Source organism: Erinaceus europaeus, chromosome 13, assembly GCF_950295315.1.
Source record: "Erinaceus europaeus chromosome 13, mEriEur2.1, whole genome shotgun sequence".
NCBI lineage: Eukaryota > Metazoa > Chordata > Mammalia > Eulipotyphla > Erinaceidae > Erinaceus > Erinaceus europaeus.
Window position 1 is genome coordinate 64,011,660 of NC_080174.1, and position 12,957 is coordinate 64,024,616.

General features: G+C 43.3%; 1 protein-coding gene across 6 annotated transcripts in view; it reads right to left on the bottom strand.

Moving 5' to 3' along the window:
• Positions 1–569: 569 nt before the first annotated feature.
• The window catches only part of TMEM269 (transmembrane protein 269), a 32,017-nt gene continuing 19,629 nt past the window's right edge, over positions 570–12,957 (bottom strand). For all 6 annotated transcript variants that reach the window (XM_060206084.1, XM_060206080.1, XM_060206082.1 and 3 more), the window contains 4 exons: positions 12,158–12,255; positions 11,373–11,531; positions 9,668–9,868; positions 570–801 (listed from right to left, as the gene is read on the bottom strand). In XM_060206084.1, coding sequence (XP_060062067.1) covers positions 674–801; positions 9,668–9,868; positions 11,373–11,531; positions 12,158–12,255 — 586 coding nt within the window. In that variant the 3' untranslated portion in view covers positions 570–673. The remainder of the gene's footprint in view (positions 802–9,667; positions 9,869–11,372; positions 11,532–12,157; positions 12,256–12,957) is intronic.

Consider the following 12,957-nt stretch of genomic DNA (forward strand, 5'->3'; position numbering starts at 1 on the left):
GCCGGGTGGTGGCGCAGCAGGTTAAGCACACATGGTGTGAAACGCAAGGACTGGCATAAAGATCCTCGTTTGAGCCCCCGGCTCTTCACCTGCAGGGGGTCATTTCAAAGGTGGTGAAGCAGGTCTGCAGGTGTCTATCTTTCTCTCCCCCTCTGTCTTCCCCTCCTCTCTCCATTTCTCTATCCAACAACAGCAATAACAACAACAATAATAATGACAATAAACAATAAGGGCAACAAAAGGGAAAAAAATTAAAATAAAATTTAAAAGAGAAATGTTTCAGTAAGCCCTCCAACTATTACCACTGGAACAATCAGGGTTAGGCAGGTCCAAAGCAGTGAAGATATCATTTCTGAAGGGGCTCACTCCTAAAGTACACATGGTCACTCACTTAGTTACAAGTTGTCATGTAAACCTGACACAAATATAGCTTGGAAAAAGTTCTACATGCACATAAACTATGCTCCCTGTGGATTCAGAGCCCTGAATAAAGAAGAAGTAAAAACCATGGGCCCTGCTGTAAATTGTTGTAGTTCAGGACAACAGAGATTATCACACACAAATACAGCCAGGGACAAGTAAAGGTTTAGTGAATATTCAGTAAGGCTTGGCCCATCATGGTGATACAACTCCCACAGGAAGCCAGTGGAAATTGAGAGAGCATTTACTTTCTTCAATGCTGCAGTCTGTAGCATGCTGCCTGGCCCCATAGAACATCTGGAAAGAAGATGTAGGAGAGTGACCACAGCAGGCAGTAAAAAGGAGTTAGTGAGAACGGAGACAAAAACAGCAAGACGATTCCTGGAAGAAGAAAAAAAGGCAAGTACCCCGTTATTATGAAGCTGTCTTACATATGTTTTCCACCCTCTACTTGTCCATGCCCACCCTTTCCTCCTTCAGTTCTTACTCATAGTGTAAGTAACAAAAGCATGAGACATGAATCCTGCCTCTGAAAGTTTTGTCTACATCTAGCTTAACAATTAGAATCTAATGCAAACTCAGGTTCCAGTTTGTCAAATTCAGATCAGAAACCAATCCTAGTTAAGAATAAGTTGCCCAAATCCCTTGTTTTTCTTTTAATTTTTTATTATTTTTCATTTATTTATTGAATAGAAACAGCCAGAAATCTAGAGGGAAGGGGGTGATAGAGAGGGAGAGAGACAGACAGCTGCATCCCTGCTTCACCACTCACAAAGCTTTCCCCCTGCAGGTGGGGACTTGGCGCTCAAACATGGGTCCTTGCACACCACAACATGTGTGCTCGGCCAAGTACACCACCACCAGGCCTCCCAAATCCCTTGTTTAAAATATATATACATACATATACATATATATATGTACACTCCTCTATATATTAAATTTGAAGTGATAAGCATCAATACAATATTTTCTTTTATGTACAGGAAAGAGCATTTAGCAGACCTGAGATTGGTATCCTTAGAAACATCTGCTTATAAAGATGGCCATTATATGGATGTGCAATCATGTAATTTTTTTTGTTTATTGATGAGAAAGGGGGAGAGAGAAAGAACCAGACATCACTCTGGTACATGTACTGCTGGGGATCGAACTCAAGACCTCACGCTTGAGAGTCCAGTGCTTTATCCACTGCATCACCTTCCGGACCACCGATGATGTAATTTTGTAAAGACACTTTTAAGTCACACACACACACACACACACACACACACACACACACACACACAAATGGGTCAGGCAGTAGCGCAACAGGTTAAGCGCACATGGCACAAAGCACAACGATCGGCTTAAGGATCCCGGTTCAAACCCCTGGCTCCCCACCTACAGGAGAGTTGCTTCGCAGGCAGTGAAGCAGTTCTGCAGGTGTCTGTCTTTCTCTCCCTGTCTCTGTCTTCCCCTCCTCTCTCCATTTCTCTTTGTCCTATCCAACAACAATATCAATAGCAACAATAATAATAACCACAACAACGATAAAACAAAAAGGGAAGAAAAAAAAAGCCTCCAGAAGCAGTGGATTCATGGTGCAGGCACCAATCCCCAGCAATAAAAATAATAATAAAACCTTTCTTGCTATTCAGGAACTTGAATACTAAACATTTCCCTACAAACATATAACCTTCTTTAACTTGGACCAAAGAACTAGTTCACCATGTAGGACGCTGTAGGACACTTGCTTTGTCATGTATATGACCTGGGTCCAAGCCATGTACTACATAGAAGGTGGTTTGGCACAGGAGAAAGTTTCAGATCTATGGTGTTGCTGTCTCTCTGAATGAAAAAGCTGCCTGGAGCAGTGAAATCATGCATGTGTTCCAGCTAACAGTTCCTGATGCACAAATATCCAGTAAATTAAATAAATAAATAAATAAATAATAAATAAGTAAGTTCCTAATCTGTAAGAGTGACTTGAGGTATCTAGATTGTTCTAGCAAGATAATTTATGCTGAACACCTGAGTTCCTTCTGGAAATTTTGTTATAAGCTGGATAAAGCATGCCAGTTGGACAATCCCTCAAAGAATCTTGATCACTGAATCTCTAAAGAGATTTCCTAGAGAGATAGTGTAACAGTTATGCAAAAAGACTTTCATGCCTGAGGCTCCAAAGTCCTGGGTTCAATCCCTAGGGAAGGGGGAGCGGGGAGGGGAGAGGTTCGCTTCAGAAGCAGTGGAGCACAACTGCAGATGTCTATATTTCTCTCCCCTCCTCTCTCGGTTTCTCTGTTCTATACAGCAACAACAACAATGAAAATATATATATATATCCATCAGGAGCAGTAGATTCATGGTTCAGTCACTAAGCCTCAGTGATGAGCCTGGAGGCAAAAAAAAAAAAAAGGGAAGGGAAGGGAAAGGGAAAGGGAAAGGGAAAGGGAAAGGGACAGGGATAGGGAAGGAAAAGGGAAGGAAAAGGAAAAGGGAAAGGGAAAGGGAAAGGGACAGGGATAGGGAAGGAAAAGGGAAGGAAAAGGGAAGGGAAGGGAAGGGAAGGGAAGGGAAGGGAAGGGAAGGGAAGGGAAGGGAAGGGAAGGGAAGGGAAGGGAAGGGAAGGGAAGGGAAGGGAAGGGAAGGGAAAAGGGAAGGGAAGGGAAGGGAAGGGAAGGGAAGGGAAGGGAAGGGAAGGGAAGGGAAGGGAAGGGAAGGGAAGGGAAGGGAAGGGAAGGGAAGGGAAGGGAAGGGAAGGGAAGGGAAGGGAAGGGAAGGGAAGGGAAGGGAAGGGAAGGGAAGGGAAGGGAAGGGAAGGGAAGGGAAGGGAAGGGAAGGGAAGGGAAGGGAAGGGAAGGGAAGGGAAGGGAAGGGAAGGGAAGGGAAGGGAAGGGAAGGGAAGGGAAGGGAAGGGAAGGGAAGGGAAGGGAAGGGAAGGGAAGGGAAGGGAAGGGAAGGGAAGGGAAGGGAAGGGAAGGGAAGGGAAGGGAAGGGAAGGGAAGGGAAGGGAAGGGAAGGGAAGGGAAAGATTGCTGTTGGGAGCAGTGGATTCATAGTGTGGAGCCCCAGCAATAACCATGGTGGCAATAAATTTTTAAAAATTAAAAGACTGGGCAGGGGTAGATAGCATAATGGTTATACAGACTCCCACGCCTGAGGCTCCAAAGTCCCAGGTTCAATCCCCTGCACCACCATAAACCAGAGCTGAGCAGTGCTCTGGAAAAAAAAAAATTAAAAGACTTCAGTAGCTATAGGCCTACTTTACAGATATACAGAACTCTGAAGGGGAATCTCAACCTAAAAGGTGATTAGGATAAATCAATATTAAGTCACCAGTAAAATTAAAATAAATAACAAAAAAATTAGAGAAAAAAATAGGGAGGTCGGGGAGTGGCACACCTGATATAGTACACACACTACCATATTCAAGAACCGTACCATGAATGGTGAAGTAAGGCTACAGGTCTTTCTCTCTCTCTCTCTCTCTCTCTCCCACCGCCCCCCCCAATCTCCCTCTTCCCTTTGTCCTATCAAATAAAGTTAAGAAAAATAACAGTTTCCACTAGGAGAGGTGGATTTCCCATGCAGGCACTAAGCCATAGCAATAACCCTGATGGCAATTTTCATTTATTTACTTATTCCCCTTTTTTGCCCTTGTTTTATTGTTGTAGTTATTATATTGTTGTTGGATAGGACAAAGAGAAATGGTGAGAGAAAAAGAAGACAGGGGAGAGAAAGACACCTATAGAACGGCTTCACCGCTTGTGAAGCCACTCCCCTGCAGGTGGGGAGCCGGGGGCTCAAACCCGGATCATTATACCCGTCCTTGCGCTTTGCACCACCTGTGCTGTACCCGCTGCACTACCGCCCGACTTCCCGATGGCAATTTTTAAAAAATCAAAAATAATAAATGAAAAGGAAAAGTATGAAAAATATTTGAATAAACACATTTCCAAAGAAAACGTACAGATGGCCCACAGATACATGAAAATAAAAGCTCAACATTATTAACTCATTATTAGGTAAATGCAAGTTAGATCCACAGTGAGATACTACTTCACACTAGTAACACTGGCATGTAAGGAAAAGACTGAAAACAAGTTCTGGGGAGAGAGGTAAAGAAAAAGCAACTCTGATACTCTGCTGCTGAGAATGCAAACTGCTACAGCCTTAAGGTGTTTATATTCCTTTTTAAAACAAAAATGAAGGGAGGCAGGCAGTAGTGCAGTGGGTTAAGCGTACATGCTGCAAAGTACAAGGACTGGCTCAAGGATCCCGGTTTGAGCCCCCTGCTCCCCACCTGCAGGGGGCGTCACTTCACACCAGTGAAGCAGGGCGGCAGGTGTCTTTTTCTCCCCCTCTCAGCCTCCACCTCCTCTCTTGACTTCTCTCTGTCCTATATCACAACAACAAGGGCAACAAAAGGGAAAAAAAAAACTAGCCTCCAGGAGCAGTGGATAGCCTGGGAGACAAAAAAAAAAAAAAAAAAGCAACCCAGGAAGTGGTACAGCAGAAAAAGCACTGGACTGAAAAGCATGAGGTCACAAGTTTGATCCTTGGCATCATATATGCCAGAGTAATGTTCTAGTTCTTTCTCCCTATCCTTGCCTATTTCTCATAAATAAATCTTTAAAAATGGAAAAACTGCCAGGCTTCCCTGGATTGAAGACCCCACCAATGTGTCCTGGAGCTCAGCTTCCCCAGAGACACACCCTACTAGGGAAAGAGAGAGGCAGACTGGGAGTATGGACCGACCAGTCAACGCCCATGTTCAGCGGGGAAGCAATTACAGAAGCCAGACCTTCTACCTTCTGCAACCCACAATGACCCTGGGTCCATGCTCCCAGAGGGCTAGAGAATGGGAAAGCTATCATGGGAGGGGGTGGGTTATGGGGATTGGGTGGTGGGAATTGTGTGGAGTTGTACCCCTCCTACCTTATGGTTTTGTTCACTAATCTTTTCTTAAATAAAAATTTTTTTAAAAAATGGAAAAACTGTGGTACAGTAGATAAGACAATGGACTCTCAAGCATGAGATCCTGAGATACATCTCCAGCATCACATATACCATAGTAATGCTCTGGTCCTCTCTCTTTTCTCTCTTTCATTAATAAATAAAAAGATAAATGTTTTTCTCCACCTTCAGTGGGTAAGCTTCACAAATGGTGAAGCAGTGTTACAGGTGTCTCTCTTTCTCCCTCTCAATATATCTTCCCCTCCTATCTTAATGTTTCTCTGTTTTATCAAATAAATGGAAGAGGAGGAAGGAAAGAAAGAAAAAAATAAGACAAGTGTTTGAAAATTTTGAAATACCATATAATCCTGTAACACAACTCCTAGGTATTTGAAAGTATTAATCCAAAAGGATATGTGCACCTCTATGTTCATGGCAGCATTATTCACTGTAGCCATATGATGGAATCAACCTAAATTGCCCTCAACAGATGACTAGATAATGATATGAGGTATATAATCAATGCAATTCTATTCTACCATAAGAAAAAGATGAGATTGTGCCTTTTGGGATAAAGTGGATAGAATTCAAGGTGGTTGTGCTAAGTGAAATATGTAAAGAATTAATGGGCAATTGCTGATGAGTTTATTCACATATGGGATATAAATTAAGCAGGTAAAACCAGTAAAACTTGATTGAGTAAAAAAAACCACAGTAAAGGGAGTCGGGCTATAGTGAAGCGGCTTAAGCGCAGGTGGCGCAAAGCGCAGGGACTGATGTAAGGATCCAAGTTCGAGCCCTGGCTCCCCACCTGCAGGGGAGTCACTTCACAAGTGGTGAAGCAGGTCTGCAGATGTCTATCTTTCTCTCCCCCTCTGTCTTCCCCTCCTCTCTCCATTTCTCTCTGTCCTATCCAACAACAACGACAACAATAATAACTACAACAATAAAACAAGAGGGCAACAAAAAGGAATAAATAAATAAATAAATGTTTTTTTAAAAAACCACAGTAAAAAGAAAAGGAGAAGAGGATAAGAAGAGTAGGTAGACTGATAGGTGACATTAAAACTTTGATGATGGGTACACTGAGTCTCATAAACACAGAGGTGTAATGTTATATGACTGAAATTGTATAGTTCTGTAAACTATGTTAAATCAATAAAAATAAACAGGAGAATCTGAAGAAAAAATAAAGTGGTAATCAGCTATACTGTAATCCATGTAAGAATAGCAGCTACAGCTATGTTAAAATCTACCCAGTAAAACTCTGGTATAATCCAGTGTCACAATCTGCAGTATGTTAGCTATCTAACAGGCTCAGGCAAAAATTCCTACAGTCATGGGCCACCTGGAACATTCCTAAAACAGACTTCCTAGCTTCTTCCCACATGAAGACCCCTAGTTTCATTTGCTCTATTCTGACCTTTGGGTTCCTGTTTATTGAACAATTTGCTTTATATCTTACTACCTTTCAGCCACCAAGTTACAGATGTTACCATGACACCATCCTGACTTTCTCTGTCAGATGACCTCGCCAATGTGTCCTGGAACCTCACCTCTCCAGACCCCCTACCCAACTAGGAAAAGATAGAAACAGGCTGGGAGTATGGATCAACCTGCCAATACTCATGTCTACCAGAGAAGCAGTTACAGAAGCCAGACCTTCTACCTTCTGCACCCCATAAAGAATTTTGGTCCATACTCCCAGAAAGATAAAGAATAGGGAAACTCCCAATGGAGGGGGTAGGACATGGAACTCTGGTGGTGGGAACTATGTGGAATTGTAACCCCTGTTATATTGCTATCTTGTTCATCATTATTAAATCACTAGTAATTTTTTTAATCTATGCATTTCCTCCTTTACTCTCATAGCAAAGTCAAGCCAAGAAAGGTTCCCGCCAAGTGTGGGGTTTATTTTGAGAAGAGGGAATCAATAGTATCTAAAGGAGCACAATACACTGGAAATATTGTTGTCAGTTAGGACATGGGCAGGTGAAAGGAAAGTAAGTAGCTAGAAATGACAATTTATATTTATAGGAGTGAAGACTGTCTGACTTAGCAGCAATATAAGGCCTAGGAAATCATTTTGTTCAGCACTGAACATGCCTGAGAGTGCAATGATTTAACCACTGCACCACCTGCCAGACCACTGTTGTTTCTTTCTTTTTTTTTTTTTACCAGAGCACTGCTCAGCTCTGGCTTAAGGTGGAGCAGGTGATTGAACCTGGGACTTGGGAGCTTCAAGCATGAGAGTCTCTTTGCATAACCATTATGCTATTTACCCCTGCCCTGTTGTTTGTTTCTTTTTTAAAATATTTATTTATTTATCCCCTTTTGTTGCCCTTATTTTTTATTGTTGTAGTCATTATTATTGTCGTCATTGTTGGATAGAACAGAGAGAAATGGAGAGAGGAGGGAAAGACAGAGAGGGGGAGAGAAAGATAGACACCTGCAGACCTGCTTCACCACCTGTGAAGTGACTCCCCTGCAGGCGGGGAGCCAGGAGCTCGAACCAGGATCTTTAGGGTCCTTGCGCTTTGCACCACTTGCTCTTAACCCGATGAGGTACCACAGACTCCCTGTTTATTTCTTTTTTTTTTTTTACTCCCTGTTTATTTCTTAAGATTTATTTATTGTGGTCTAGGAAGTGGCACAGTGGATAGTGTTGGGCTCTCAAGCATGAGGTCCCAAGTTTGATCCCCAACAGTGCATGAGATAGAATGATATCTAGTTCTCTTTCTCTCCTCTTATCCCTCTCATAAACAACAACAACAACAACAAAAAAAAAAGAACAAATAAATGAAATTTTAAAAGATTAATTAATGAGAAAGAGGTGAGTGGGAGAGAAAGAGAACCATAGTATCACTCTGACAGGAGCCTCAAGCATGCAAGTCCTTCTGTCTATAAGCTGAGCTATTTCCAGTACCCACCAAATTCAGATTTTTTTTTTTGCCTCCAGGCTTATTGCTGGGGCTCAGTGCCTGCACCACAAATCCATTGTTCCTAGAGGCTTTTTTTCCCCTTTTTGTTGCCCTTGTTGTTTTATCACTGTTGTGGTTATTATTATTGTTGTTATTGATGTAGTTGTTGGATAGGACAGAGAGAAATGGAGAGAGGAGGGGGAGAAAAAGACACCTGCAAACCTGCTTCACCGCTTGTGAAGCGACCCCCCTGCAGGTGGGGAGCTGGGGGCTGGAACTGGGATCCTTACACCAGTCCTTGTGCTTAGCGCCATGTTCACTTAACTCGCTACGCTACCGCCCAACCCCCCAAATTCATATTTTTCACACTACCATTCTGCCTCTGCCATCTAGAGTACAGGAGGTGCTAGAGCCTACAACTTGGACACAGTGGCTGGTGCAAATGCTATAGAAGAAAGGGCATGGCCCTAAAGGGGAAGGTCAGAGTGGAACTGAGCAAGAGAATTAAAGGAGAAAAAGTATCCTCAATGATGTTTGTTCTAATTACGTAAGTGTCTTTTAAAAGAAGAAAACTGGGGGCCAGGTGGTGGTGCTCCTGGTTAAGTGCATATAGTACTAAGATCAAGGACCTCGGTTGGAGTCCCTCCTCCTCACCTGCAACTGGGATGCAACTAGTGAAGCAGGTCTGTAGGTATCTCTCTTTCTCTCTCACTTCTCTATCTTCCCCTCCTTTCCCTATCAAATAAAATAGAAAGAAAAGGAAATACAGGAAGAAAGGAAGAAAGGAAGGAAGGAAGGAAGGAAGGAAGGAAGGAAGGAAGGAAGGAAGGGAGAGAGAAAAAACGGCCACTAGGAGTGGTGGATTTATAGTGCTGGTCCCAAGACCAAACGATAGCCCTGGTGCAAGAAATAAAATAAGAAAAACCAATGTTCCATGAAGGAAACCCTTATTAGGGAAAATCTCTATAGAAGCATCAGCTGGGGTCCCAATGTGAGCAGACCCTCAAGGCCTGAAGTCCATCACTTTGTTCCTTAAACTTAAAACCTGATATTTAAAATATATTTCCAACATTTACCTCAAACCTCTTCATCTCCACCACTGCCACACCTAGTCTGACAAGTAACTGGTTTTCTTGCTTCCATTTTCAGTCTCCTAAAATCTATTCTCTATGTTACAATTAATGTGATCATTTTTCCTTTTTTGTGATTAATAGTGACTTACAAGATTGTGAGATTACAGGGTATAGTTCCATGCTGCAACCACCACCCAAGTTCTGCATCTCCACTCTCCCAATGAGAACCACCATGGTTCTCACAAAGTCTTGGAGACAATTAGCAGTGGTGACAACAGGTTAACACTAGTGACATTTGAAAGCAATACTTTCACTCACCTCCCAAATAAACCATTTTTTTCCAGTTCTCAGACTCCAGGATTTTATCATGTGGGTAGTAACTCTGATCCATCATAAATAGAATCATGAGTGAAGCCATGCAAGAAAGAACAAATGTGTTGCCTTTGGTCAGAAGGGAGGTGGAAGCCAAAACACAGGATGCATAGGGGCAGGGTAAACCCTTGTGTGTGAAGGGCACATCTGCATGGGAAAGAGAAGACAGAGGTTAGGTGCTTCCCACTACTCTAAAGGTATCTCCTTAAAGCAAGCCCCTCTTTGAGTCTTTCCCATTTCCTGCTACAAACCCCTTAAATTCCAAAGCAGTGACAGCACATAAAATATTTGGTTGTACACAGAGATGATGTCTGGTTTAGGACTGGATGCCCAGGGGAAAGCAGACAGCTAGGACCTATGGAAGGGCCTTTTGACATCTTGTGTCTATCTGCACTGCCTAGTGTTATGACCCTATAAGCAAAATTATTGCTGTCTCCAGAGCCCTTTCTCCCTCTGTTTGGGGAAACTGAAGCACTATGTATAGTTCTCTTTTTAAAATGATTTTGGGGGGTTGGGCAGTAGCAGCAACGGGTTAAGTACACATGACACATAGCACAAGGACTGGCTTAAGGATCCCATTTCGAGTCCCCGGCTTCTCTCTTGATTTCTTTCTGCCCTATCCAACAGCAATAACAACAAAAATAATTATAATAACAACAACAACAAGGGCAACAAAATGGGGAAAATGGTGTCCAGGAGCAGTGGATTCATAGTGCAGGTACTGAGTCCCAGCAATAATCCTGGATAACAATAATTTTTAAATTTTTATTTACTAAGGAAAGTGACAGAGAGAAATTGAGAGTGAAGGGAGAGACAGAGAGGAAGAGAGAGAGAGAGAGACCTGCAGCACTATTTTACCACTTGTGAAACTTCCCATGCTTACAGGTCAAAATCAGGGATTGAACCTGAGTCCTGCACATTCTAACATGTGCACTCTACCAGTTGTGCCACCACCACCATCACCCCTACTATACCACCCTTAGTTCTAAAGCCTATGAATTGGGGCTGGTGAGACAGTATGATGATTATGAAAAAAGACTCTGGTATCCCAGGTTCAGCCCCCAGCACCACCATAAGCCAGAGCTAAAGAGTGCACTGTTTAAAAAAACAAATAGGGAGTCGGGTGGTAGTGCATGTGGCGTGAAGCACAAGGACCAGTGTAAGGATCCCAGTTCAAGCCCCCGGCTCCCCAACTGCAGGGGGGTCCCTTCACAGGCAGTGAAGCAGGTCTGCAGGTGTCTATCTTTCTCTCCCCGTGTCTTCTTTCCCTCTTCTCTCCATTTCTCTCTGCCCTATCTAACAAAAGATGATATCAATAATAACAACAATAACTACAACAACAATAAAAAACAAGAACAAAAGGGAAAATAAATATTTAAAAATAAACAAATCATAATAACAAAGTTTGTGAATTGACATGCTACATCCAAAGCACACACAGAAAAGAAGACAAAGAGTCCAAAAACCCAGGACCCCCACTCCCCAGGCCATGGCTCTGTCAATGCAGCCTGCAGCTTCCAGTGGACATCGAGCCCAGAAACAGAAAAGAGGGATTCCATGAGAGGAAGAAGAGGACTCAGTCACTGTACCCCAAGCTTCTGGCACCCAACACTTACAAACAGCTTCTGTTGTTCTCTGATCAGCGACTTACCTGGATTCCACTCACCAGATGAATAAAAACACAGGCGGAAAGAAATTGCCAACACATAGATGGTGGCCAAGAAGCCATTCAGAGGTCCATCCACACCTATAAGCAGGGCAGAGGCCAAGCCAAAGGTGGTGAAGGCAGCAAAGTCACTCAGCTCCACTCCTGCTCAGAGGAAGGAGAGAGAGAGGATGGAGTGGTGACAAGCAAGGCCCTGGAGCCCCACAGTGAAATAGCTATACCTCCTACTGGTCTGATGGGGTGTCCTCTCAGCTCTGCCTCAGACTGACCTTGTGGCCTCAGCCAACCCCTTCCCTCTCCAGTCTGTTTTCTTATTCTTTGATATGCAAGGGCTGGTTTAAAATGGATGGCTACAAATTGAAAAGCTGATAACACTTTTATTCAAATAAAATGTTGCAAGGAAATATTTTATTATAGTTAAGCCAGCTGCCCTTCTTGGCATAATTTTCACTTCCCTACTCCCCCGGGCCCCTTTACCAGCACAACCACAACTCTTACTCCTGTTTGCTAGACCCCCCCCCCCATTCTAGGAGGCAGGACAGATGAGGAAACAAACCCAGATCAAGGATGACCAGAGATGATTAAGTGAGCTAGCAAAGGGGCTGGATCTAGACCGTGGGGCCCTGCTTTAGGGCTTCTTCTATTATATCCAGAGGGTTGTGAGCAGAAGTGGTAATTGATGAGACCCATTGCATGCTAGGGGACAAAGGAGATGACATGTGATGGAACAACCTGGAGTCAGAGACTAGGGGCCTGAGGCCTGAACTCACCTGATTTGGAGCAGATGCTGAGCTGTCTGGCTATTGCCCCCACTGCTATGTCAAGCAGGAAGCTGATAAGAAGCATCCAGCAGGCACAGTTGGGTTTCCTAAAGGGTAGACCAACAGGTCCAATCAAACAGGGAGGCTCTTTCATACTGCCCATTGGATAACCCCTTCAGACACCCCCCAAGACACTGTACACTTCATTCACCTTCACTTACACACATCCCTCATGTGCCCCACACTCACATCCTTTCTGACAGATAACACACCACACATACACACACACATACATACACACTCACCCTACATCCCTTCCATTCTATCTATCTACTCTTTCTTTCTTTCTTTTTTAACTTTAGAACTTTATTGAGGGAGTCGTGCAGTAGCGCAGTGGGTTAAGCACACATGGCTCAAAGCACAAGGACCGGAGTAAGGATGCTGGTTCAAGCCCCCAGCTCCCCACCTGCAGGGGAGTCCCTTCACAGGTGGTGAAGCAGGTCTGCAGGTGTCTATCTTTCTCTCCCCCTCTCTGTCTTCCCCTCCTGTCTCCATTTCTCTCTGTCCTATCTAACAACAACGACATCAATAACAACAATAATAACAACAACAATAAAAAGACAACAAAGGCAACAAAAGGGAAATAAAATTTTTAAAGAAACTTTATTGAGTAGTGACTTACAAGTCTTTTTTTTCACCACTCCCATTACCAAAGGTCTATGTCCCCATCCCCACAGATAACCACTATAGTTCTCCCACAGTCTTAGATATAGGTTCACTTTTTTTTTCACATTTGTATTTTCAATTCT